The sequence below is a fragment of the Syngnathoides biaculeatus genome, chromosome 20 (genome assembly GCF_019802595.1).
Source record: "Syngnathoides biaculeatus isolate LvHL_M chromosome 20, ASM1980259v1, whole genome shotgun sequence".
NCBI classification, from domain to species: Eukaryota; Metazoa; Chordata; class Actinopteri; order Syngnathiformes; family Syngnathidae; genus Syngnathoides; species Syngnathoides biaculeatus.
Window position 1 is genome coordinate 5,955,869 of NC_084659.1, and position 27,737 is coordinate 5,983,605.

Here is a 27,737-nt window from a genome sequence, read left to right on the forward strand (position 1 = left end):
GAGAAAGTGCGCTCCATTTGCTCGAGAAAAAAAAAATGTGCAGGAATGACATTTGATTGACTGTATTTTATGTGCACGTTACACAGAATGAAATGAGCTCAGATGATACATTTGTGTTACATCTAGATTGTGACATATCAGTACCTTCATTTTCTTTTTTTTTTAACATTCAAATGCTTCTACAGTCTCAAAATAAAAAAATCCATGTACACAAGTCCCAAACATATTCGAGACCAACTCCTCCTGAAAGGCACTCCGTGGCGGCCGAAGCAAACATTCAGTTTGCAAGAATACAGACGCAGAGCATGATTTGGGAAGCCGGGGGGGGGGGGGGGGGGGGGGGTGAGATTACATTTTGTGGCCACCAATAAGTTTTTTTTTTTTTTTTCCACAATTGACCCACCGCCACTTTTGTCACATCTGCAACTGAGATCAACTCTAAAATAAATGTGTGGAAAGAGCTCCTAAACGCGTCTGAATATCAGAACAGCAAAGAAAACCTTCAAAAGGAAGCTTCACATTTCTTTAACAATAAAAAGCAAAAAGTACCACAGAGAGGATTATTATAAAATGAACAAATAGTGCATGTGGAAAAAAAAATGAAGATTCAGTCTTTTGTCAGCATCTGAAAGCTCAAAATGTGGGTTTTGCCTTACAGGTGACGGGATTTTGCCACTCGATGAGGCGCTTTTGTCAACATCTTCTCTGACTTCCTGCGAAGGCCTCACACGCACAGGAAGTCCACACCAGGCGCTCCCGTCGGTCCAAAACGTCTCGACAAGCGCGTCAGAGATGCGTGACTTTGTTCTCCAGGGCGGCGGCGATCTGCTGCAGTCGGATCGTCAGCTGCCGGTTCTGCGCCGCCGGGTCTTCTTCCAGAGACCGCATGATCTGGGAACGATCGCGGAACCATCGGGCAAACGGTGGGCCAGCGCGTCTGCGCCGGCCGGAGGAACGCGGCTCGAGTCCTTACCACGTTGTAGTACTTGCTGGCGTACTGGTACAGCTGGTGCAAGGCCGACTGCGTGTTCAGCTGGTCTGTGTGTTGCTGCGCGCACGCACACACAATGACGTCAACGCACGCGCACAAACAAACAATTTTTAAAAAAGGTACACGCACGCCGACACGTACCCGCGACACCTCTGCGAGGTACGTGTTCATGTCCTGGTCGCTGACGGGAACCATCTGTCTTATACCTTTGTAGTAACTGTGCAAAAGAAAGAAAGTGAGAGAGAGAGAGAGAGAGAGAGAGAGAGTGCGAGAGACCACGAGAACAAGCACAGGAGAGCGAGAACGAGAGACTGAGCGAGAGCAAGCACAAGAGAGCGAGCGAGAGCAAAGACGAGAGAGTGAGCGAGAGCAAGCAAAGGAGAATGAGAGTGGGAGAGCGAGAGAGAATGAGAACAAGCATGAGAGAGCGAGAGTGCGAGTGAGAAAGAGTGGGCGAGAGAGTGCGAGCAAGCACAAGAGAGCGAGCGGGAGAGCGAGGGAACACGAGAGAGCAAGAGCAAGTGAGAACGAGAGTGCGAGAGACCACGAGAACAAGCACAGGAGAGCGAGAACGAGAGACTGAGCGAGAGCAAGCACAAGAGAGCGAGAGAGAGAGCAAGTACGAGAGAGTGAGCGAGAGCAAGCACAGGAGAATGAGAGTGGGAGAGCGAGAGAGAATGAGAACAAGCATGAGAGAGCGAGAGTGCGAGTGAGAAAGAGTGGGCGAGAGAGTGCGAGCAAGCACAAGAGAGCGAGCGGGAGAGCGAGGGAATACGAGAGAGCAAGAGCAAGTGAGAACGAGTGAGAACGAGAGTGCGAGAGACCACGAGAACAAGCACAGGAGAGCGAGAGCAAGCACGAGAGTGCGAGCGAGAGAGCACGAGAGCGAGAGCGAATGAGAACAAGCATGAGAGAGTGAGAGTGCGAGTGAGAAAGAGTGGGCGAGAGAGTGCGAGAGGGAGAGCAAGCACGAGAGAGCGAGCGGGAGAGCGCGAGAGCAACACGAGAGAGCGAGAGCGAGCAAGAGACTCACTCATCCACCATCTTCTTGTAGGTGGAGATCTCCTTAGCGTAGAGCAGCTTGTTGCTAGGCGACTCCTACGAAGACACAAACGGACACGTGAGAGCCGGACGCGGCGACGACGACGAGGCGACGTGGCGACGGCGTACGCGGCTGAGCTTGTGTTCCGTCTTGGTGCAGGCGTCCATGAAGGTCTGCGCGATGACGTGCAGCGAGGCGTCCACCACTTCGCTCACGTGCACGTCCAGGATGAAGTGCGGGTTGCGCAGGATGTTGACCCAAAAGCGCAGCGGCAGGCTGGCCGACGCAAACAACGGAAAACGCGCTCAGGGAGGGGGCGGAGGGGGCGGCGGCGCGGTCGGTCCAAGACGCTCCCACCTGTTGGTCTTCCAGATGTGCAGCGTCTCCTCGTCCACGTTGTCGTGCCGCAGCGCCTGCTCGTCCAGGAAGTCGAAGAAGTACTTGACGGCGGGCGGCACGGCGACGTCGGAGCAAAGGACGCTGCGGAAAAAGTCGTCCACAAACTGCTGCAGCGTCCCCTGGCAACACACGCGCGTCGTATCCTGACATCCATGCTAATTCCCGTTAGCCCGTCTACAGCGTTTTGCATTATATGCTAGCACGAAGCTAGCCGGCCTCCGTTCTGATCCGGTTACAGCGGCGCGAAAGGACAGCGTGTGCGTACCTTGACGGAGAGCAGACGCGTCAGGTAGATCTCGGTGATGGTTTTGGTCATGGACTTGTCCTTCACGCTGCCCCGCTTGGACTTGACCTCGTCCAGCTCGTCGGCCGCTCGCACCAGATGGAAGGTGTCGTCGTCCTCCTCCAGCAGGGCGTTCCCTGCCGGCGCCACGGCAACGTCTACGCGCGATCCGGACGTACCGTGACGTGGTCGCGCGTGCCGGCGCGTCTACTTACGCTCGTCGCAGCTCTCTTGGTGCTGGTGGAAGGCCTGAGCGTGCAAAACCTTGGACAGAACCAGGGTGGCGTTGTCCTGGACCTGCAGGAGCGCCGAGGGTCACGTGACGTCATCGCGTTATGACAAAAAAAGGTTTCTCACGTTGTAATGCGCCAAAGTATTGAGTCTCTTCCAGCGTCCCTCCTTCTGCGAAGTCAGGTCGAGGTCGGACAGAATCTGACCCGTGGAGCCGGGGCGCCACTCTACGCCAATCAAAGAGCGTGATCACCGATCACAATCAATCAATCCGAGCGTGTGCGGCCTTACCCAGTGCCACACTTTCCACTTTCGGTCTCTGCGAGTACGGCAGGTTCCTGTACACGTGATCGATGATTTTCTCTTTCACCTGCGCAGCGGAACGAGCCAAAAGAAGTCAAAATCGAGGAAGCAGAACCGGCAGACCGAAGCGAGCCCGGACGACGAGACCGTCACCTGCGAAACGGTGTCGCAGTTGAGCACCTTGACGGGCGTCACGTCGGGGCCTTCCCCGTGCACCGAAACCTGCAGCGTCTGAAGATTGCGCAGGTGCACAAAAAAAAGATGCTCATTTCTGGTAGCCCGTCTGTGGCATTTCTCACCGTACGCCAGCATTACGATACGGAACCTTCGCTACGATATGCTTTGGTGGAGCATTTCCGTGTTTCGTTATGCGACAAATAATTTGACAGTAAAGCGGGAGTGACAAGCGTGTGTTGAGGGGACGGACCAGTCCGGAATACTCCACGTCGTCTCCCAGCAGGCCCGTGTCGTTGAGCGTGTACTTGGCCTTCTTCACCTTGGCGTCCACCGGTCCTCTCCCCACCTGATGCTTCAGCGCTTTGAAGAGCTTGTACAGCGGCTCGCCGGCGCTGTCCTGCAACGGCGGCGCCGAGCGACGTCAGAGCCGCTGGCGACAAAAGTGAGTCCACCCCCTCCCCACCCGAGCGAAAACCGCCCCACGGACGCTCAATAGGGTTTAGGTTGGGTGATGACATCACAACAGAGTCGCGTGACCTATGACCTGTTTGAAATCACATCATCTGCGGTTATTTCATGCTTCGGTAAAGCGTTGGCCTCACAGTTCTGAGGACCCGGGTTCGATGCCAGCCCTGCGTGGGTTTCCTCCGGGTCACTCCGCTTTCCTCCCGCGTCCCAAAAACGTTGCAACATTAATTGGACACTCTTAAATTGCCCCAAGGTGCGATTGTCTCTACGTGCCCTGTGATTGGCCGGCAACCAGTTCAGGGTGTGCCCCGCCCGCCTCCTGTCCGTCGACAGCCGGGACAGGCTCCGGCACTCCCCGCGACCCTCGTGAGGATAAGCGGCAAAGAAAATGGATGGAAATAGTTTGTTTTGGTCACATGACCCTGGTTGAAAAATGTGGACATCAGTCCAAAGCGCCATCTTGTTACGGGACCCGTTTAGCTTCGCTTGTATTTGAATATTCGTCAGGTCTTCAAAATGCTGCATATGGCGTCACTGCCAGGGGTGTGCTCACTTTTGATGGCGACTGCACGCGCCGCGGTGCCGACAGGCGTGCGTGCGTGCGTTTGCGTGTGTTTGTGTGCTTCACCCTGAGGAACTGGTAGAGGCAGACGGACATCCAGTTGCACAGCATCCTCTCCACCACCGTCTCGGACCTTCGGAACCGACAAGCAACACACGCGTGGTGGCGTTTGGGCAAAGTGCTCACAAATGGGCGTTTGCGGTCCGGGCTGACCTCCTGAGCATCAGCTTGGGGTTCTTGTTGTGCACGTGCTCGTCGATGAGCTCCAGGAGGAGCGTCCGCGTGATGTCGGTGTAGTAGACCAGCTTGCCGTGCAGCGCCACCGTCAGGAGGGAGGCGAAATCGCCGCGGGCGCGCGCGTTGAACTCGGGCCGACTCTCCAGCGTGTGGATGAACTGCGGCGACAGAGCGGAGGGGGGGGGGGGTGAGGGGGAGGGGTAGCGGGAGGGGGGGGGGGTTCCTAAACGCGGCGGGGTCGAAATGAAACTTTAAAAAAAAAAAAAAAAAACGGGGCGGGGGTCGGCGGAAACTTCGCCGCGAGCTCCATTTCCAACCCGCTCCTCACGTTGATGAGGAAGGGCTTGCTGTTGAGCAGGTTGGAGAACTGGTTGAGGGCCTGGGCCACGATGGCCCTGCGGGACTCCGGGACGTGCACGCGGCCCGGCGCCACCGGGGAGGCGCCGTCCTCGGAGGGCAGGAACAGGTTGCGCTCCGTGTAAGTCTTGTAGTCCAGGAAGGGGATGCGGGCCTCGCTGGGCTCGCTGGTGTGGTCCTCCATCTCCATCATCAGGTCTGGGAAAACAAAACTTTCAGTTCACCGAGGAAGGAGAAAAGCAGATCCCAGCAGAGGACGGGAAGACGGATGATGCTCAAAGGAACTCAAGTGTGCGGAGCCGACCCGTGAACTCCTTCTTGCATCGATCCCTGACGCTCTCCTCCAAGTTCTCCAGCTGATGTTTCACCTTCTCGTACTCGCGCTCGGCCTGCCGACTCTTCCTCCTGCGCCGCGCCGCGCCGCCGACACAAGTCTTGAGTATCTTCGATGGCGCGCCGGGTAACGCGGTCGTCCTTTTTGAGCCCGTCCGTTTGCGGGCCGGATCGCCAATGGCGCGGCGGCGCTCACCGGTAGCAGTAGACGGACACGGCGACGAAGAGCAGCATGGGCACGATGACGGCGGGGATGATGACGGCCAGCGGGATGTCGTCCTTCCACGCGTAGTACACGGAGCCCACCGTCCACTCGCCGTGGCCGAACTTCACCTGGACGAGCGCGTCGAGTCGCGTCAAAACGTGACGAAGGAGTGCCGGGTGTGGGCGCTTACCACCAACTCCAGCGGGTCGTTGGCAACGTCTCGGCGTTTCCGTTGGCGTTGCGCTTGGGCTTGGGGTCTGGGCCGGGGCCGAGACGACGGCGCGTCCAGGATCAACTTGTCATCCTAAACATTTCCACAAGGGGGCGACCTCAGACATTTTGATTCCACACGACCTTTTTGGTCCTTGTGCTATTGAATGCATATCTCGGTTGACTGCGGACGGACGGACGGACGGACGATGGTGTCCTCCGCACTTGGACTAACGATTCACTTTAGATTCGACTCATTTGGTGATTCAATTCAAGAAAAGATTGGTTCATTTTGAACGACACATATCAAAACCATCCAGTGGCTGGAAATCCATTCAGGGAGCTTTTTGGCAAAAATTCATCCCGCGTGAGTGTGAAATAAATACCTGCCTACTGGATACTTTGATGAGAATTGTCTGAACGCACGTAATCCACCCCCCCACCAATTCGAAGATTCTCACTTGTGACTCGCTCTCGCCTCCGCTCTACGATGCTCTATTAGTGGCTAGCAAGCTAAGCTAACCGACTTGAAAGGCTTCAAAGAATCAGAATCTGCTTTCATTGGCCAAGTATGTAATAACACAAAAAGGAATTTGTCTCCGGTAGTCGCTGCCACCCTGGTACGAACGCGGGTTTTTTTTAGCGATTAGGATAATCTACGGCTACGTCGTTTGTTTTTCTGTGGGAATGCAACATATTCCTTTAAGGGTTTTTGACTCCCGTCACGGCGATCCCGGTTTTGCCAGCCGGTCGACTGCATGCGTGCCAGATTCTGTGCCCTTGCGTCATTTTCTCTCGCGTTTGACCGTAAATTTCCAAAAGGGAACGATTGCCGTTCCCCAAGGAGCGTCCCGGCGCGCGCTTACCTGAAGTATGCTAACGTTACACGACGCGTCCCCGACAAACGCCTGCGCCTCCACGGCCGTCATGGCCTTGGCGAAGCCTCGACCCTGCGGGCAAAAAAAAAAAAAAAAAAAAAAAGCGTGAACGACGGCTAGTCTGTCTTCGTTTGTACGTCAGCGCACACAACCAAAGCGGATCGGTAGTTTTGTGGTGGGGGCTGTCTGGTGTGAGGTATCAAAAAGTATGCGAGAGTGGGGCCAGCAGGGCGGCGCTCACGGTGACGATGATGACGCTGGTCTCGGTGATGACGGTCTTGGAGAGCTCGTTGAAGGTGGGGTCCGGGTGGTAGGTGAAGGCCTTGAGCTCCTCCGGCAGGTTGTCCAGCAGCAGGACGGTGCGCAGCGTGCGGCTGTCGCTCCAGACCACCGCCGGCGACAGGAACACCAGCACGCTGTCGTTCTTACTCTCCGATTCCTGGACAAACTGGAAACAAACGAGTACGAAGGAGCCAACGTCGCGTCACCGAGGGGGTGGACGGAAGACGGGACGAACGGCGCCCACCTCCATCGGCGCGCTGTCTTGCGAGAAGTCGTCCGCGGCGGACGTCACCCTCAAGCTGGCGTTCTGGATCAGGTCGAAGCCGGTTCCCGTCACCGCGATCCGCCGCCCGCCGCTGAACACGAGCAACGACGACAGAAACGTCAGCGGCCGGCAACTCGCCGCGCTCGGCGTTTTCAACGCGGCGGCCCACGCGCACCACGCGAAGCTGGACTTGGGGGCGTAGTCGGCGATCTTGGGGTTCTCGGCGTACTGGAAGGCGGCCGCCACCTCCTTGCTGGTGTCGTACCCGTAGTTGACCTTCACCGGCAGGAAGTCCGACGGAACCTTCTGCCCGCTGTACTTTCCCGTCTTACACGTGATGCGTTTGCCGAACGAAAGGCTGAACGGGCGCAAAACAAAAACAAAGCAAAACGGGTCTTCGCTCGAGTAGAACTTGAAGCGCAAAACATTTGCATGTCGTCTTTTACGTCTCCGCGTTTTCATACACGTATTTATGTTTTGTCCACTTGCTTACACTTGACACGGAACTCCGCCCACGGAGACGGTGACGTCATCTTTGCTGGCCGTGTCCAGGCGGTCCCCGTCGATGGTGATGACGGTCCCCCCGGCGGCCGGACCTTTGCTGGGCTGGACGAGGCGTGGTTGGGGGTCCTGTACGAAAATCAAACTTTGGTTTTTTTTGCTGCGAAAAGCCCGCTCGAGCACTTTGAACTGAACGCGGATGGCATTTTGCACGACAACGCGACGTCGCCTTCCGCTTACGCGATAGGTGAAGACCACCTGAGACCTCCCCGTCCCCCCGCCGTCCACTTCCACCTCCACCACGCCGCTCTCAGACCCCACCTCGACGTCAAATGGCGGCCGCTTGGCCGGCCCGATCTGGCACGACACGCTGATGGGCAAAAGAAGGCGGCAAAAGTTTGGTTACAAAGCCGGCAAAATTGTCCGCATCGTACATGTACAGATTGCTTTGATGTGAATAAGTTATCCGGAAAAGACATCTTGCTGCATGATAGATGAAACGGCAAATGTATATCATATTGATACGTTTGATGGCAATGTCAGGAAAAGCCTCATAGAACACCTGAACTTGACTCATCCGAGACAGTTGAGCTGTGTGCCGAGTTTGAACGTGCCAATCTCCAGTTATAAGAGGGTGTGTGCACTTGTGCAACCACATTATTGCATATATTTTTTGTCCTCAATCGAGTTGTATTGCTTAACGGTGCAATTTATGGTGACGAATTCTTCACCTTGGCCTCATTTTTTTGTTCTATCCCCCCCAAAGCTGGCATCCGACAGGGGTGTGCGGACTTTTTCTATCCGCCTCACCTGGTGGAGACGGAGTATTTGTGCGGCAGGTGTCGACACTTGACGCCGGCCACGCTGATCCTCTTGATGTCGTCCTTCTTGACGCCCATGTCGGAACCTTTGATGGTCACCGAGATGTTGCCGTTGAGCGGCCCGAAGCGAGGGACGATCTGAACGCCGCAAGCGTCCACAGCGGTTAGCCGCGGGGCCCGAACGCCCGGAGGGGCCGACCGGGAGGCGAGGACGGGCGGCTTACGTCGGTGATTTTCGGCGGGGGGCACGAGGCGGGCGGCGGGGTCGCGCACAGTCGCCGGTAGACGCACGCCTGCGCGGCGGCGCACCACACGCACTCGTACTTGGCGTCGGCGTGTTTGCAAAGGCTGCAGTCGTCTCTGCCCACCGAGCAGTTGTACACGACCACTGCCACGCAAACACGTTAAAAAATACGTTACAATATTAAAAAAAAAAAAAAAAAAAGCCACGTATCGAAAATAAAACGACCACCATTGAAATATGGATTCACTTCAATTAAGCAAATCGACCGACCCGTGAGCGTGCTGTCAATCCTGCGCTCGGTGTCGCGTTCGGTGACGTGGAAGGAAACGTTCACTTCCTGCCGCTTGTCGTATGAAAACTGGAGAAAAAAAATAAATAAAAAATAAATCATAACAATGCATCACTGAGATTTGGGCCCAGACCCGCCATCTTCCCAGCAAAAGGTCAGACATCCATCTTGCACGTCAAGCCGGGAAGGAATTCGATCCAGCAGGGGGCGCTGTGGTGCTGCTAGTTACTTTTCATGTTTTAAAAAAAGATGACGATGACGTCAAGCGCAAAATGATTGGGGCGCAAATTCAAAACCAAAGTGAGAAAAAAGTTCGTTAGTGACCTTGTAGCCTCGGAACCTGAAGTTGGACCCGCCCTCCTGCGTCGCCTCCTCCTCCGTCTGCTTCATCAGCTCCGTGCCCAGCAAAAAGCGTCGACCCTGAATGCAACGCGGGGCACAAATTTACTTTTTTTTTTTTTTTTGGGGGGGGGGGTGTATAATCTTTTTCAGCTTTATGAAATTAGCGAAATAACTTTTTCTGTTTTGTTGAAATGTAGTTGAGTGCAGTAAGCTATGAAACGTCCTTATTAACTTTTTTTTTTTTTTTTAAATGTCATGCGGCACAAAAATTAAACTCCAATTTTAATCGAGTATAGAATGAAACTGTGATTGTTGATGAATTTATCATTTATTTATTTTAATCTTTATTTCAAAAGGACAGTGCAGAAAATGCACAAATATAAATGAACGATGATTCTGCTGCGTCCGTAACGTGGGAAGAAAAATGCCCAAAAATGTTTGTTTTCCAGAATAAAAGCAAATGTCTTATTTTGAAAAATCAATCTCGCCCTCACCGAGTAGATGTCGAGATTTTTGCCCTGGAAGGCGACGGGAACCTCGAAGCCGGCGGGGATCAGCGGCGGCTGCGGCGACCCGAACTGAGGGCAGCGCTCCGGCTTTGGGGGGGGGGGGGGGGGGAACACGAGCACAAGGTTCCGTCAGCGCCCGCCGCCGGACGTGACAGCGACGGCGGCGCCAACCTGTTGCGGTTTGATGACGTGCCCCCCGTCCGCGGCGCCGTCCGCGTCGCTGCATCGGTGCTGGCGGGCGTCCCACTGGCAGCCCCACCCGCTGGTCACGCAGGAAATGCACCTGGCACACAAAAGCCAGCAGACGTTGAAGCGCAAACGCGCGACTGTGACCGGAGCAGTCTCGCAAAGGTTTTTGGGTGTGGGGCTGCGTCTTACGGCGTGTTGGGATTCTTCCTGACCGTCGCGGCGCAGTTGTAGAAGTGATATTCGCCCGACGTCACCACGATTTTTTGGTTCAACACAACTTTCACCGGCACCGACACAAAGTCTGGACACACACACACACAATTATGTCATCAGTCCAAGTTCTGGACGGTTCCCTCGAGACGCCGAAGTTTTTGCAGCTTCCTGGGCTCAGTCCTACCAACGTATTCAAAGCAACAATAAAGAAAGAAAAATAATGACATATAAAAACATATGACAGCAGGTTGGGGGGGGGGGGGCAGTGGGGGCCTGCAGTCACCCCAATTGCAATTTGCCAACATCGATGCATTTTTCCATGGACATTTTTTTCCCTTTTAAATCACTTTATTGGAGGTTGATTCCTGCTCATTCAAGAATATTTTGGGTTAAAAATCAATTTTAATGGGCATCAATCATATCTGCCTAGATTTTCACTCTTCACACTGGAGGCCAGTCCCGCGTATAGCTGCAATTTTGTACTGTGCTGCCCCCGGGTGGCCGAGGCCTGCACTCCGGAAGGAGCTGCTCCATATCCATTGAATTGAATTACCTTTATTATTATTATTTTTATTTTATAATCAGACAATTGTACTGAACGGTTTGGTCCGGCTTCCGCCGACTTGAGCGGAACGCCGGCGATTCTCACCTTGGGGCTCGGGAGCGGCCGGGATCTCGGCGGGGTCCGGCAGGGAGCAGGTGACGACGGCCGGGCTGCCCGTCGCGACGGCGCCGCTGCGCGAGCCGTCGAACTCGCAGTGCAGCCGGTCCGACTGTTTGAGCCTGGGCAGCGCCGAAATGATGATGTCCACCTGGAAGAAGCAAAGTGAGTGTGTGGGGGGGGGGGGGGGGGGGGAAGAGATGGTGTCGGAGGGTCCCTCACCCACCTTACCTGCTGCGTCTTGTGGCAGCTGAGATTGGGCGGCCGGAAGGCCCGGATCTCGACGCACTGCCGGTCGGGGGACCACAGCCACGTGTTGTCCTCCGTCCACCTGCTGCAGTCCTGCTTCCTGGTGCACCTGCCAGCAAACACCAAAGCGGGGCAAGTTCCGCGTTCAGGCCGCAAGCGAAATGCCGAAAAAGGTGGCGGCGCTCGTTACCTTCCCTCCAGCACGCACCAACCGCAGTACGGATCCTTGAGGGCCACGCAGGACTGGCAGTCCGTCTTCAGGTGGCACGACTGCACCGGGACTTTGGTGATCTGCACCGAGATTCCCGGGATCATCTTTTGGATTCGCTCCAACGAGCAAATTTCATGCCTTAAATGAGTTGGAATACATTTCTCCAAATCTACTTTTTGTCAAATCTTCAAAAGGAACCATTTTGTGGTTCTTTTAAAAAGTTTGCCTCACTGGTCCTTCACGACGGCTCCCCAACAAATCAATGCGCCTGCTAACACGGACAAATGTCGGCGTTCTGCTCCCAAAAAAAAAGCCTCGATGACGAGCGAGCGAGCGAGCGAGCGAACCTTCTTCTCGCTGGTGATGTACAAGTGCTGCTGCTGAGCGTCCAGCAGCAAATCCTTGTTGACTTTGTCGCCGGTCACGTCGCCCGACGCCCAGCCGTAAACCTCCGGGTGGGCTGACAGATGCAACTTGAGCACCTGCAAAAACAAACGAGCCCACGTCCATTTTTGACTTTTATCGCTTTCAAAACTATGAATGATGGATATTCATCGAGATGCGACAATTCCACCACCACGCCGGTGCTTCTCAAAGTGTGGCACGTGGACAACACGAGGGCTCCCTCTCGTCAAGTCATGGGTCGGCGTAAGCGCCCGACCGCGTGCCGTACCTCTCCGCTGGCGGTGCCCAGGAAGGCCACGGCGTGCCCCATCTCCACGGCGACGGCCACGGCGGTCACGACCCCCTTGCGGACCAGGGAGGGCTCGGCCACCAGGGCCACCTCGGCGTTGCCGGCCACCGGCGACGGCAGGAACTCGGCGCCGCAGTCGAAATGGTCCGCCATGTAGCGCTGAGGTCGGCACAAAGATGAGGCGCGACACGGCGTCAGAGCGCAAAAGTGCCAACTTTCCGTACAAAACGGGCGAACAAAAAGTGGGCGGGGCCTTCCCGTGGAGGCTCACCGGATTTGGTTTGCCGCAAAGCGCCTCCGGCTTGGTGGAGTACGGCGAGTAGACGGCCGGCTTGTTGTCGACGATGCCGTAGTCGCTGTAGCAGGCGCTGATGATCTGCAGCATCCTCATGTTTATGTCGCGCAGAGGGTACATACCTGGGGGGGGGGGGGGGGGGGGGGGGGGTAACGCCACGTAGCGCAACAATTTGAGGACCTGGACTCGCTTGGCCGAGGTTTAAGATACCCGACTTGGTCTTGACCAGAGAAGACCTACACATGGCTGAGGTGGTCGGGTCCTCATCGGAGGTGAAGGTCACAAACAGAACCTTGTCAGAGGCCAGGACGGGTCCATATTGGTCCAATCTGGTCAGATTCTGAGCCAAAACCTCGCCTGGCGTCGCGACGTAGGCGGCCTGCAAAATGAACAAGGGAGGTTAAAAAAAAAAAAAAAAAATTATTCAATATTAAATATGAGGTTTCAAAGGCCACGTTTGATTTAGAGAATGGAGCGACCGGACCAGCCCTATGTGGGATAGAAAAAAAAAAAAAAAAAAAAAGGGGGAGTTAAATGTATTAGTTAAAAAAATAACTATGGCCCCCCCCCCAAAAAAAAAAAAAAAACAAAAAAAAACAAAAAAAAACCGTGCTTTGTTGCCATCTTGAGGCATAAATAAGCAGTTACAATTTTTGGTGGGCTCCGTCCTAATTTGAATTATTTCAGCAATTTTCCAACGAGAAACAGATATAAAATTTAAAAATATATATATTTTGATGAATTAATTTTAAGAAAAATACATTAGTATGACAAGACTTGATCATGCCAAATAAAAAAAATAAAATAAAGGAGGCTCTGCTTTTTTCTTTTTTGCTTCCCCTCCTTGCTGTGAACTGTGATATTCCAGTCAAAATGGCAGTGGGTTTAGAATGGAACCTTGAGGGACACCACAAGTTTATTCATGAAATAAATGAAACATTTAAAAAGGCATATTTACCTGAACTTTGTTGAACTTGTTTGCGGCGCTGCAATTGAGCTGCAGCTCGGTGTACGAGTAGTAGCTCTCGTCGCTCTCGCACAGCCGCGAGATGAAGGTGAAATTTTTGGTGTCCTGCAAGCCGAGGGTGCGGGAGAACAGGAAGTAGACGAAGCGGCCGTCCTTGAAGGCGAAGCGGAAGTCGTGCAGGTAGCGCAGCACAAAGGGGTTGGCCTGCACGGCCGAGGCGTCGATGATGTTCTCGAAGATGTTCCACTCGCCGTAGTCCCGCAGGATGCGCGTGGAGATGAGCTTGGTGCTGTCGTGGCTGCCGTAGCCTTTGGCGACCTAGCATGGAGGCGGCTCGTTATTTGCAGGCCCGAAGGAATGCCTGGCAACAACTCTTCACCTTGAGAAGAATTGTGAGGCTGCCTATGATCATGAATTTGCCGCTCACCAGGAAGACCGTGAAGTTGTCTCTGTCCTTGGTGAAATAGGACATGACGCCCACCACCGAGACGCTCTCCTCGGTGCTCACCACGTAGGACTTCTCGCCCTTGTTGTCGCTGAAGTAGACCACGTCCTTCACGTTGCTGAGGTTCCTGAGGGAGCAGATGCCCCTGAAGATGCTCCCGCACACCACCAGCCTGTCCTCGGCGCCGTGCACCAGGAGGAGCTTGTTGTGGTTGTCCGTTTCAGTCGCATCCTCGCAGGTATCCGTGATGGGCGGCGTGCACTGCCGGTTGTCCCGCCGGGGGCCCGTCTCCACGTGGGCTTCCGCGACCAGGTCGGAGGACAGCTGGTAGAGGTTGTTGACCGCGCCCACGTACAGCCGTCCCGTGCGGGGGTCTTGGACCACGTTATTGATGAGCGTGTTTGAGGGGAACTCGGGGTTCTTTGCGCGGGAAGCGCAAAGGAACGCGTTTCCCACGGCGACCAGGAAAAGCCACAGCCGACGTCTCCCCATTACAAGTGCTGAAAAGGGGGGGGGGAATTGACATTCAAACTTCACACGGACACGAGCCAAAGACAAACCGAGTTCACCTGCGCCACAAGTTCCATTTAGCTTCTTCATTGGAGGTGCGGTGTTCCTCAAGGTTCTTTCTTAAGGCCACATCCATTACGACTGGAATATTCCCCTTTTCACGCAAAGACTTAGATGCGTTCATTAAAAATGAATTTGGGATAGTGGTCTCGTCCGCCACACCGAGACGCAACGGAAGTTGACGAGCGGGCGAGCAGTAACGAGAAACCGATTAGTGTTCGGCACCCGACACACGTGCGGAAAGATATTTAAAAACTAAACAGCTGCTGTGTTATCTTCACTGGAATGATATTAAACATCATAATCATCATGCCAAACGTACCACTTCATTAGGTACACAATCTCAGGAGAGCTCAGGTTGGATTTTTGGATGATTTCGCCCCCCAACAATAACTCGGAACTTATGTCAAATTGAGACTTGCACGTGCAGTCTGTGACATTTCTGGCATTTATTTGGCATTTTGGGCAAAACTACCCGAGTGCAATCCGAACTGGCACCAAGTGTGAAATGAGGACTTCACGGCGGCGCGGGGACGTCGTCGTCGTCGGTACCACGGCGTGACAACTTGGCCGGGGCCCAAAGAGGCGACCCCCCCCCCCCCCCGCTCACTGCTTGACATAGAACCAAAACCTCCTCTCCGAGTCGTGCTTCCCCAATTTGTTTTACACTATTTGATATTTTCTAGATTTTACACTACAAAAAAAAAAATCTCGTGGCACCGCACCCCCCCCACTCCCAAAAAAAAAAAAATGCTCGTAAAACATTTTTACCCTCCAGAGGAAAACAAAAAAACGTTACTCAGCGGAGAACCGACGTCGCGATTGTGCCGCTTCATCTCGATTTTTCTTCATCGTTTTGCTGATTCGTTACATGAGGACAAAAACGTGGACGTGCCGGCAAAGGCCTAATTGCGTCTTTTCATGTGGGCGGGGGCGGGGGGGGGGGGGGTCTTACACATCACAAACTCTTTGAGCGTGTGCTTGAGGTGAAACAGAAATGAGGAAGACCGAAGATTTTGAGTTTCATTTACTGGCCTTTCCTCTCCGCATCTTCACATTTCACCCCCCCCCCTCCCCCAATATTAATATGCAAAATGTCTGGATACGGCCCCTTCCTGTCCCAACATGGCTGCATGAACGCTTTTGGCAATTTAGTGTTTGTACAGAAACCGTGACCTGACAACCAAGTCCAATTTCAAGCTTGGCCTAAAAACCTTTAGCAAAAGCACGAAAGTCCAACGCGAGCCCCGGACCACGTTGAAACTTCAAAACCTGAAAACCCAAAACCGGCCGGTGGGATTTTTCCACTGCCGGCGACGTCACTCCTCAAAATGAAGCACAAACAAAAACGGTCGCGAGGAATGCGTCTGCGGAGGAATCGAGAGGAAGCCGACTTCCTGTGGAGATGGTCGTCAACAACTTCGTGAGGGAGCCTCCTCGAAAAGGTCGTGGCCCCCGTAGGGAAAGGGGCGGGGGGCAACTGGGGTCTGCGGGACTTTCACCAGCCTGACCGAGGAACTCGTCGCACAATTTCCGAGACTTCACTCCGGAATGTTTAAAAAAAAAAAAAAAAAAACACGTCAAGCCTTTCAAGGGCAACAGGTGGCGCTATCAGAAATGGAAACAACAAGGATGGGGCAGGAAATAAAACCCACCCATCTGCTAAGCCGCTCATCCTCACGAACACCAAGCCGGGCCAATCGCAGGAAAGGAAATAAACATTTTGCACAGAAATAATTCGAGTTTTTGACTCAAACATCCGAGCCGTCTCCTCCTTCCCTTTGTTTCTTAAATCTTGCGACTTCTAAGTCAGACTTTTTTCTGCCGAGTTGGCAAAACTCCAACGTGGGACACTCGAACGCCTCACTGGCAAAATTCTCTCGGAAACTTTTCCTTTGGTGTTGACCTCATTTCGCAGCTCGCCCTGCCTCCGTGTGTGTTGAGGCGCTTCACTGTGGGCGACGCGCGGCTTCCTAATGACCAATTTACATAATTAACACAGTGAGGCGCGCCAGGGCGCCGGCGGGCACCCGCAAGTCGCGCTTTGAAGCCCACACGACGGCGTCCTGCTGCCAATTGGCGAAAGGTTACAAATCGCACGTGCACAAAATTTCAACCTTGCTCCATTTCACTCGCTTGCTTTTTTGCCACAGGAAGTCAACTTAACGCGCGTTCGGCTTTCATTTTCGTCGCTCTTTCAACGGCACGACGCCGCATCAACCGGAAACGAACGAGATTAAATTCCTCCCCGACTCGTTTCACTGAAGATGTTCGACGTGGGAGAAAATGTTCAGACGGACCCAAAAAAAAAAAAAACAAAAAAAAAAACAAGATGGCGAGAGGAACAAATTCCTGGCGAAGGGCAGCCAATGGCTGAAGAGACGAAAACGATCCTGCCGGGGAAGCTTTTTCAAAACCGCTTTTGATTATCCGACCGCAGCTGCGAGATAGTCTTTGATCCAATCAATCAATATCACCATCAATAAACAAGCTTTCATCCGTAAACCCCGCCGAGCCAACGCTGCCATTTATCTGCACGTGAGGTCAAGCGTCTGGCCATTAGCATCAAACTGCTAATTAGCCAGCTGGAACGGAACCGTGAGAATTCATCCCGGCGCGTATTTGACTGACATTTTTTTTTTTTTATGACGACTTTTTATAGACAAGGAGTTGAAACCATTCATTCATCAACTAGTTGACGATTTTCACCGTTTAACGCTTGAAGCCGACTAACCGCCACGTCCGGCCGGCGAGGCGACTTCATCCGTCTGTGAGGGTTCGAAAACCCCCCAAAATCAGCTGACGGGAGATTAATATGGTGGTTCCCGCCACTCGATTTAAACATTTTGATGGCTGCTCGTGTTCAAATATTTGATATCAGCGTGATCAGGAACGAGGGCGGCGGCGGGCAGTGAAGTGACATTTTTGTCGCCAAAATGTTTTGTCCAGTAATGCGCAGGCAACAACTGTGGAAGAACAAAAATTTCATCCCAATCATCATAAAATACTAAATAATATAAATTGGGGAGCGCTTGAACTGTGCTGCAAAATATGGCGCCGTCAGTGAGTCGACTTTGATCAATCCTCTGATTCGAGCCTTTCCAAATCATTTCCAATCAACTGAAAGGACCAATCGTGAAGTTCGGCCATTTTGGAGAAAAGCTGTGACAAGATGGCAACGTTCTTGCGACCACCAAACAGCAATTATTGATCCAGTACGTCGGTTTTTTTTTTTTAGCCGCTTCCTGGCAGGAACCCAACAGCAGCTGCTTTTAGCTTTAGCACATTTTCCTTAGCGCTAAATGCTAACTTGATTGTTTTGGCTTCAGCGCCATGTTGTCAAAAGCTCAGCGGGGCGCCCCGCCCCCTTTTTTTATTTTTGCATAACTGCAGACGTGAAGATCAAAACAAGGCCATTAATTATAGAAAACCATAATTCATAGAGCCAGATGAAAGTCGTGAAGGGACTGAAGACAAAAGGAGAGTTTTATAAACACAATTAGCTTTGGAGCTCAACCAATTGCAGCTGGATTTTGCAGGTTTTTTCTACAGTTAGGTTTGACTCAACATTTTAGACGGTTGAATTTGATTCTAAGTGACGCAAGTCCATGTAAAGCAGATTCTTACCGGTTTCGATTGAATTCCTGTTATCCCATCCATGGCGTTTTGCACTATGTGCAGCCTTTTCGTGATTATACGGTTTCATCAGCTGAGTTTTTTTTCCGATTGAAATGTTTTCAAATATGTTTGCAGTTTATTTTTTATTTTTCCTAAGCATGTAGGATGGGTAAAACTATCGCAGGTGGGTCTTAAACTGTACTTTGAACTTGCGATAAATCTTCAACTGTGCTTTTTTTTTTTTTGCAGTACATGAAGTGCAGTTTAAAAAATAAAAAGTCGATTTATCACGGCCGAACGACGGCTGACGACGACTGGTGACCGGCGACCAGTTGAGGGCGCAGTCCTCCTTTCTCCTGAAGTTACCTGGGTTAGACTCCAGCATTCCTGCAACCCTCATGAGGATGAGCGGCTTGGAAAATGGATGGATAAAATGAGAATTGGCTAAAGTGGACTCAAATAACCCGAACCCACATTTATGTGCAGTACGTAGATGTATACACACCCTTAAAATAAACACTTTATACAGTGATAATAGAATTGAGCGAGTATTTTTTTTTTTACCCAATGGGAAGTCCAACTGTAAAGCGGGATCCCCCTATGGGGGTGGGGTGGGGGGGGTTCATATCTCAACGTTTGTGTTGAGCGTGTCTGACAAGCGCCATGGCGGCCACAGAGAGGGGGAAGGGGGGGGGCATCTTGTGGGAACGTTTTGGAAATGACAAGCGCACAAATGCGCATCGGGCGGTGCGGACACGCTTTAACGCGAGCTGGCAGGCGGCGGCGGGACACACGCAGATCGCAGCAGTGAGGCGGGGGCAAGCGTTAAAAAAAAAAAAAGGAAATAAAACAAAAACGCTTTTGCTGAGGGTGCAGTTTCAATTTGTGAGCTGCTGAGTGGCACATTGGGGGCGTGAGCTTAGGCAAAAAAAAAAAAAAAAAGGTTATTTTACTGAAAGTGAGAGAAGTCAGTCTTTGGCAATCCAAGTTGGAATTTTTAAACTTGAGTTTTGTTCCCATTCAAAAATCAAAACTTGCTCGACTGCAAAAAAAAAAAAAAAATCCATAAAATGATCGACATCAGCCAATTAAAACATCTTAATTGGCGACGGGCGCCAAAACGCGGTGCCAAGTCACTAGTTTTGTCTGAATGCGGTCCCACAACTCACTGAGATGGTGGCAAAGCACTAGTTTTGTCCAAATGAAATTCCTCAACTGATTCCAACATAGCAAGCTGCAAGACATCAAGATGCTCCAAGTTTGCAACATAAAAAAAGAAAAAAAAAATGGGGGGGGGGTTGGGGGGGGGCACAAAAACAGCAGCGAGCGGAGTTCACATCTAATTTTTAATTTGGATGCCTGAGTTTCACTTTGAACCTGCAAAACTGAATTTTTAACCAAAATATTACAAATTTGAGAAATAAAACCAATGAAATCGACATTTCTGCATTTTAGTCCAAATATTTTGTATTTTTTAAGCACACTGTGTACATTTTAAAAAGGTACCATCAAAAATAATAATAATAAACTTCTATTAGACAAATGACAATACAGTGCCATGACTGCTTCCGACTTGTGGAATGAAATTCATATGGCACAGATTTGCCTCCGTAGAACCGGCCTTCACTCTTTGGACCCGACCTGACCCGACCCGACCGCACACACGCAGCGCCGAGCTCGCCAAAACAAACAGCCAACGGCATTCATGGGAAGCTTCCGTGCGGGAAAGTGAAAAGTGATCCGAGCGAGACGGGACGGGCAGAAGAAGAAAAAAACAATTTGATGGGGAAGAAAAGACGACCATTTACGGACGCACGAGCGAGTTCTTGTAAATTTCTCTCACAACCACCAAAAAAAAAAAAAAAAAAATTTGCGCTTAAATGTTTGAAGACAAAATGTTCCAGAATGCAAATGTACAAACAAAAGTCACGTTCAATACAACAAAACTGCACTGGATCGAAACAAAAAGGTTAAACATTGTAACATCGTCAATTAAATACAGTATAGTATATTATAATAATAATAATAATCGATAGTTTGAACATTGCATTGGGATTCTTTTGTGTACCACCAAAAGGTGCCAAGGCAACGCACTTCAAAGAGAAGTTGAAGAGGAATTAAATTATGATGACGTCCTGACAAAGTTGACTGAAGTCAAAATCTTTACAAGGACAATAAAAGGAATTTTATGAGACTGACTGCAATTTTTATATGTTCAAGTTATGCTGATTAACCAGCTAAGAAAGTCTAACAAGTTTACAAAAAATAACCAATATTTAATGAGTCGAGCGAACGTTGCTACGATGATCAAAATCCTGCATGCAACAAAATAAACTCCAGAAGGAGGGGGGGGGGGCCCGGTGACCCCCGTCTGGGCCAGGTCCATTTTTTTTAAATTTTAAAAATACTCTTTGTAAGGGTTTATGGAGCCGTGATTCGTCCCTCACCGATGACCTTTTTGCCTCCGACAACTGAGCTCGGAGGATCATTGGGACACACAAATACCTCCAGGGGTGGTGGGGGGGGGGGCTTCACTGATAGTCGCCCCCCCCCCCAAAAAAAAAAAAAAAAAAAAAAAAAAAATCACCCAAGCCTTATGGAAACTTTTTTTTTTTTGCGCAATCTTGTGCCTTGCGACAGAAAAACAGTGAATGGGTCACATGACCAAGGGGGCCCTGGATGCTATTGGGGGGGGGGGGGGGCAATGACACAAACACAACAACTTGGGATTTTGATCCAGACCGCAAGAAAAATTAAAATTGCTGCAAAGATTGAGGAGGACGACGAGGTCGCGTCCAAACTCCAAATGTGTTCTCAATTTAAATGTCGTCATCGTTGAATTCCAAAGGGGGGGAGGGGGGGGGGATTTCCCATGCAGCAAAGGAATTATTAACAATATGGTCGCTATGACGACGCCGATCTTATACAGAAACTGGCTCGGCTTGTTGTTCCGAGTTTTGTCAGTTTGACGTTTTGTGTGAAAGTTTGCAAAATAATCCCAGAAGATTGCGACGCTCGTCGAGCGAAGGGGCGGAGCCGAGCACAAAACTGGCGGCTGATTGGCGGACAGAGAACGGGAAGAAGCCCGATTGGGGAAATGTCGCCGCCCGCTCGCGACGCAATTTACTTGCTTTCAGTTCTGCAGTTTCTTTTTCTTTTCCCTTCCTAAATGCGGACTGACCACATTCGAGTGTGGTTCTTGCGGTCCAACCCACATTTTCACAGAGCAGCCATTCGTTCATTCAGAACTTTCACTTCCAGCACATGCAGAGAGTGAAAAATGTTGCCGGTAAGAAATCAGGAGTCCAGTCACATAAATCGCGTTCAAGAGGTGAAAGAAGGACAAATTTCGTCCGCATGGAAGCGTCCCGCCGCGTTCACCGAATTCCAAGTTCATCTTCGGTCGCGTCGTTTCAAATGCGGAAAGAGTCCGGAAAGTCCAAAAAGCTGCCGTTGAAAACGTTGGGAAAGAAATTAATCGAGCAGGAAAAAAAAAAAATTGCAGCAAGAACAAAGATAAAGAATTCATTTAATTCCTGCCGCCGTCTTGGCCACCAGGTGGGGGCAGTATCAAACGTTTGCACATACAATAAAAGTTGATGCGCCAATTTCTGACATTCGATGCATCGTTTGTGTTCAAATATTTGTTGATAGGTTTATGGCACCACGATCCCGGATACAGGCGGCCGAAATGAGTTTCCTCCGCATGGTGACCGGGCTCTCCCCGAGAGAACGGGTGAGAAGCTCGGTCGTCAGGGAGGGGCTCAGTGTCGAGCCGCCGCTCCTCCGCATCGAGAGGAGCCGGATGAGGCGGCTGGGGCGTCTGATCCCGATGCCTCCCTGCTGAGGCGTTCCGGGCGCGTCCCACCGGAAACAGACCCCGAGGATGACCCCGGGACACCCTGGCTAGCTTGGGAACGCCTTGGGATCCCCCCGGAAGAAGTGGCTGGGGAAGGGGAAGTCTGGGTAACCCCTGCTGAAGCTACTTCCCCTGCGACCCGACCCGGAAAACCAGTAGAGAATGGATGGATAATAGTTTATAGGTTTATGGCACCAGGACAGAAATGCTAGGTTTTGTTAGCCAGGCTATTAGCATTAAATTAGCATTTTTCAAAGACAATGTTCGGCCAAACATTTGTTTTATGTTTAGTTTGATACTTGCGACAAATTGTACTAGAAAAACTTTCACGACGACTTCGAGTAGAGCACAAGAGAAAACTGCTGCGTACAAACAAAAGTAGGCAGCCGTCAGGACCAGAAAGGTTTTCACAGGTGGATGCAGCACTTCATCCACAAACAAGACAGTGAAATATTCACCGAAGGCGCCATTTCATCAGATTTAGTAACGTTGACATCAGGACAACGACGGCGTCGCTTCGCCGTGACAGGCGGCGGCGTGCGTCGCGTCGCGCTTCCCGTGGCAGGTTTGCCGTTGCTCTTATTTTTCTCGTTCCCACGTGGATGACGACGCCAGCGCCGGCCTGAAATAATCCCGCCACGAGCCAGACGTTTGCAAAAGTCTCAACACCTGACAGAAATGGCGGGCTTAATGAGCACCGCGGCGGTTTTTTTTTTTTTTTTTTGCGAGCGCGGCTCCCTCTCGCCGTTTTTTGGATCTTTTCTGACAGCCGCGGGGACGACCGAGCGGGGAACGCTGCAAAAATTGCAATCTCTCCCTCCGCTGACAGGAAACACGTTTGTAATTAGAGTCAACACGATGCGGTGGCAGGCGTGGGCGAGCCACCATCAGATAAACAGCGGGGGGGGCTGAGATTCTGGAATTACAACCAGACCACTCAAATGGAGAGATTTGTGCATGCGCACGTTGCACATGTAGACAAGCAATGTCACACCCACACAAGGCGGGGGCGGGGGGGGGGGGGGGGGCTTGTTTGGAGGTCATCCCGTCGGATTCGGGACCTTGAAAAGTGTCAGAAAGAAACAAAGGAAAATATTGGCAGCAGCTTGCGTGGCACACATGAAGCTAATGAGATGCAGCCCCCGTCAAGTCTCTTCCACGATCACATTTCCATATCAAAAGGAGTCTCACATTCTCCTGCCCCCCCCACCCCCCACCCCCCACCCCTCCATTGTTGGGGCCTTTTTTTGGCTCATATTTTGGAGCCGCTCCAACTCAAACTAGACCGAAAGCGGCCACGAGGAAACCCGAGCAAAACCGGAGCGAAGCCACGAAAGCCAAGCCAAGGAGGAACGGCAAAGACGAGCAGAGGGAAGTCGAACGTTTTGGGGTTTCCGTTCCTGCTCCTGCCGGTGACTTTTGACCCCCCCCCCCCCCGGTGCATGCGGGTGTTCGAGTCAAGCACGCCAAGTGTTGGGTCATAACTCGACGCACAAATGGTGACACACACGACACATCGTACACACTTGGCAAAGTTGTTGCAGGTGCGGCGATGCCAGTGCCGTCGCACGACGGCCGACACCTGCGACCGCTGCTGTCAAACTCCAGACCCGGGGGCCAAAGGGCGGCCCGCCGCATCAGTTCATGCGGCCCACAGAAGCAAACCGTGCCTCTGTTCACGATCCTTGCTAAAATCTTCACCAAAATTACAACAAATGACAACGCGGCACCCCGACGGAACAAAATGTTTGACTAACTAGCTAACGTGCCTTGAGCACACGCTACACTATCACGGGGTCAAAGGTCACAAGGCGACTGCTTCCGTTCTCACAGGCAAACACGACCGTCAAACGTTTGCCGGAAAACCAAATAGCGGCGACGCACACCCGACCGATGTGCAAACACAAAACTCCATGAGGATGTGCGTTTGCCTTTTCACGCTAGTAGCTATGGCTAACTTGCTAATACGCGACAGCTGGTGCACACAACTTGCACTAACAAGGTGGCGGTGAAAAAAAGGAGCGAGCTGACAAAAGCACAGACAGCGTTACACCTAAGATTGTACTCGTTAACATTTCTGGATGTACTTGTAGCGGACAACTAGTGCACATTGTCTCACTAGTAACACGGAATTGTCCTGCACAAGATCAGAAATGTCCCGCAGCAGTGCGTGGACATTAAACAATGTGGAATAAATGCTCTAACAGCTTTCTGTACACTAGATTGCGACTAGTGCTACTATATTGACTAGTATGTGATGACATGCAACTAGTAACTGACATTTCTGCACACGAGTAAAACAAGTAGGGCGCATTAGTAGAGGAACTCCATGTTACTAGTGGGCCAGAACATTGTACTAGTTGACAGCTTTAGAAGACCAAAAAAAAAAAAAAAAAAAGTACTTGTAAACATCCAGCACGTCACCACTAGTAGAACCAGTTCATAGATGTCGACTAGTGCACAGCTTTGCCTCACTGTAACGTAGTTATCCTACTAGTTTGCATAAGTGTAATACTGCAGCGCAAAAAACTATCACCGTACGTGTGCATAGTAATCATCCCGCTAGCGTGCCGAAATGTTATGACTGGCCGGGATGAAGACCGCACTAGTAACTGGATGTGTCCAACTTGCAACGTGCGGCCAAGCCCGTGAGAAGCAAAGTGCGTGAGCGTCCGGCGACCTTCGCGACCTCCGGGACCCTCACTTCCTGTGTTGCGTCGTCGTCGTCGCCACGGGACAAAACCTGCGAGTGTTCCCTCCCACGCTCGCCCGAGGCCGGCCGGCCGGCGCTCGCGACATCGTCTTTCCCATCGCAAAGCGGCTGAGGGGGAACAAACGCCAAGTTGAAACGCTTACGTAAAAAGCACTTCAAAGTCAAGTAGTCACAGTTTAAAGTTGCTTCCGAGAATTGTTTATTTTTCCAAATAAAGGCAGAAGACTAATATTTCATTCCTTTCAAAAATACAACTTTATTCTCTTCTTCCGCCGCCGTTGCTTCTCAGAAAAAGACTCCAAGTTGTACTCATACCAAGGAAACAAAAAAAAAAAAAAAAAACACTGTTTGGGCGTTTTATTATAATAGTTCACGATAATTATAATTTCAGATTCACGCCAAGGGAGAAAAGGGGAACCAGTCATGGGAATTCATCTTCACGTTGCGTGAAAATATTCTTGCGCCGTCCTTATTTTTCGCAGAAGCGTTTCTCTCTCTTTGTAGTTTTACGTCATCGCGACGCGATCCGCATCTTCCTTGACAAGCGCACCATGTTTGCGGTTCAGTAACCCATTTTTTGCTCGGCGGGCCTCGGGTTCCCGAAAGAAGCGTTTTTCGCGACTTTCTGCGCTTTGGGGAAGTCGCGACGCCCTCTGCTGACCGCGAAGAAGAATTACACTTCAATTTAAGAAGTTGAAGTGCCCTCTGGTGGTGGAGAAAGTACTCGAACGATGAAAATGAATATTTCAGGGGATTTTCTGCCTCGTGAACTGACATCACGCTCGGTCTTGGTATGATAATACTTTTACTGTACTGTCACTTTGAGAGCGACAAATTCATCGGGAGCTGCGCTCAAATCGCTTTGGCTCCAGCGAAGAACAAAAACCGCAAAACGTGAAAGAGGCGTGCGTCCTAGCGTCTCCCTGTGGCACAAGCGGAATACTGCACATAATTGCCAAGTAGCGCTGGATAAAACAGAATAGTACATTTCACATCTGACAGATACTTTTGAGACTTGGATGCAACAGACGTCAGCAATTTGAAGACTCTGGTCTCAAACTCGAGGTCCAGGGGCCAGACCCGACCCGTTCCAGCTCTTCACGCGGACCGCAAAAGTGCATTGCCTTCATGTTTCTTGCGAAATTACAAAAATTGTAAACGGTCTTCGCTTTGCAATGGAAATATAATATGAATTCAAAATGGCTGGGGGTTATGAGACGATGGTACATTTTTCGGAGGGGAAACCTGAACTACGATACGCACGTGGCTTTTACTTCTCCCAAAGTTATCACTTTCATTTCCTTCATACAAGACTGAGCAGGGTCCAAATTGCGTTGGGTGCAGTTGCGTTCACTCATCTGACCTCAATTCCAGTCGTTGCATAGTTTTTATCCTTGCCCCCCCCAAATAAATAAATAAATAAATACCCTTTGCAATTTATGAGAGCTCTTTGACTGTCATTTTTTTTTTATTATTTTTTTTGCCCTTGTCAAGTGGCGCAATCCGAGGGAGGAAAGGAGGGAGGGGAGGTGTCGGTTATGGCTGCTTTCGGCTCTTCGCGGACTCGCTCGACAGGATCAGCCCACGGTGAGCCGCTGAGAGGCTCCAGATGTTCTGCCTACTGATTGGTCCCAGACACATTCCACTCGTCCTTTTCCCCGTGCCAGAACCTCTCTGAAAACAAGCTCGCGTCGAGGTCGGCCTCGTAAAAGAGCAATCATGGCGCCTGCACATCCAGGGTGGCGTGGGTGCAAAATCACCACAACGGCCGAAGCGGAGCCGTCGGCACTCGCGGAAGAGTTCCACGAGACCACATCCGAGGTCACCGCCACAAAAGTCCAATTGTCCGCGGCGACAATCGAGCCCCTCCTCCGGGTTCGAGTCGCCGCGACCGGCCTCAAAAAGCGCACCCGAAAGCTCGCCGCGCCGGCTTTATCGGGGCGGTTCGAGGGCTTAAACGGCCGCCGATAATCCCAAATCTCTCCCGAGTTTGCGGAACGCCCAAACTTTGCTCCCCGGAATCGAGCGTCGATTGACTGGGTCCGTGCACACTCTAAATTCAATCATTTCGCAAGAGGAGTCAGGTGTGACGCTCATTGTGGTGTCAAAAAAAAAAAAAAGAAAGAAAGAAAGAAAGAAAGAAAGAAAATGGGGGAAGAAGAGAAAGAAAAGTCAACAGAGCTTTCAAAATGTTGACTTACCCTCGTCGTCCCGTTGGTTCGATTGCTCCAAAACTTCGAAAGTGGTTACATGCTGCTTTGCCGAAACAACTTCAACAACATTTGCAGTTTAAAAAAAAAAAAAAAAAAAAAAAACAACCAACCAACCAAACGAAAAAAAGTTTAAAAAAAAAAAAAAAAGTGAATCCTTGTCTTTTTCTCGAGCTAATCGTCCAACGACCGGCCGGCGTGAGCGCTCAACCGAGGCCTGATCGGCCAGAAGCTTCCTGCGGATATGAAAGCAGAAGTGTGGAATTATGGATGAAGTGGAAAAGGAGGAGGGGGAGGAAGGAGGAGGGGGAGGAAGGAGGAGGAGCCCCCCCCCCCCACGGGGAGTCACACACGCGAATCTGTCACACTCCAGAACATGTTTCAAAATAAAGGCAATGGTTTCCCACGGTACACTCTCCCCTTTATTTTGAGCAAATCTTCAAAATAATACACATCTAACTAAATCCGGACTTTTAAATTATAATGTCAGACACCTTTGGATTATTCTGTTATTATTCCTTCTGCTTGAATGATTTTTTAATGATCATTTTTATCTTCATTCTTTTAGAGATTTTGTGATACCTTTCTATTTTTATCTGTTAGCTTTTAATATTTGTTCACAGTTTAAGATAAAGATTTAACGCTTTAAATGTATAAATTAATTGTATTCTTATTTTTTTAAATATATGAACTATTATCTGCACTTTTGTCATCATGTTGAATGAGCTTGTCATATGTGAGGATCATTTTTGTACATGAATTATTTTATTCATTTAGCTTATCTTATTTTTAACGTACTTTTTCAATATGTTCATTTTGTTTTGATTACCACTGTCAGTTTCTTTATTTTTTGCCGCTATTTATTCCTCTTTTTGCATTTATGATTGCTATAATTGTATACTTGTATTGTTATT

At 50.8% G+C, this 27,737-nt stretch overlaps 1 protein-coding gene across 2 annotated transcripts; it reads right to left on the bottom strand.

Annotated features, from left to right (window-relative positions):
* Positions 1 to 46: 46 nt before the first annotated feature.
* Positions 47 to 27,077, bottom strand: LOC133493985 (plexin-B2-like). Of its 2 annotated transcripts, XM_061807997.1 has the most exons (41): positions 26,815 to 27,076; positions 13,836 to 14,353; positions 13,400 to 13,726; positions 12,682 to 12,820; positions 12,418 to 12,563; positions 12,126 to 12,305; positions 11,800 to 11,934; positions 11,432 to 11,532; positions 11,224 to 11,350; positions 10,981 to 11,143; positions 10,308 to 10,419; positions 10,101 to 10,212; positions 9,915 to 10,016; positions 9,403 to 9,498; positions 9,060 to 9,147; positions 8,770 to 8,933; positions 8,535 to 8,683; positions 7,965 to 8,094; positions 7,717 to 7,853; positions 7,399 to 7,581; positions 7,203 to 7,314; positions 6,918 to 7,124; positions 6,665 to 6,748; positions 5,779 to 5,892; positions 5,580 to 5,716; positions 5,355 to 5,455; positions 5,022 to 5,248; positions 4,670 to 4,851; positions 4,523 to 4,589; positions 3,677 to 3,823; positions 3,403 to 3,480; positions 3,238 to 3,316; positions 3,073 to 3,173; positions 2,931 to 3,012; positions 2,698 to 2,852; positions 2,391 to 2,551; positions 2,162 to 2,309; positions 2,025 to 2,089; positions 1,133 to 1,208; positions 974 to 1,048; positions 47 to 891 (listed from the first exon to the last, which is right to left on the bottom strand). In XM_061807997.1, exons 2-41 carry the CDS (start codon positions 14,343 to 14,345, stop codon positions 787 to 789), a joined length of 5,604 nt encoding a protein of 1,867 aa, XP_061663981.1. In that variant the 5' UTR covers positions 14,346 to 14,353; positions 26,815 to 27,076; the 3' UTR covers positions 47 to 786. The 2 variants fall into 2 exon arrangements, 1 of the variants encoding a protein (XP_061663981.1); XR_009793231.1 differs by lacking the exons at positions 47 to 891; positions 974 to 1,048 and having other exon boundaries at positions 2,391 to 2,513; positions 26,815 to 27,077.
* Positions 27,078 to 27,737: the final 660 nt, after the last annotated feature.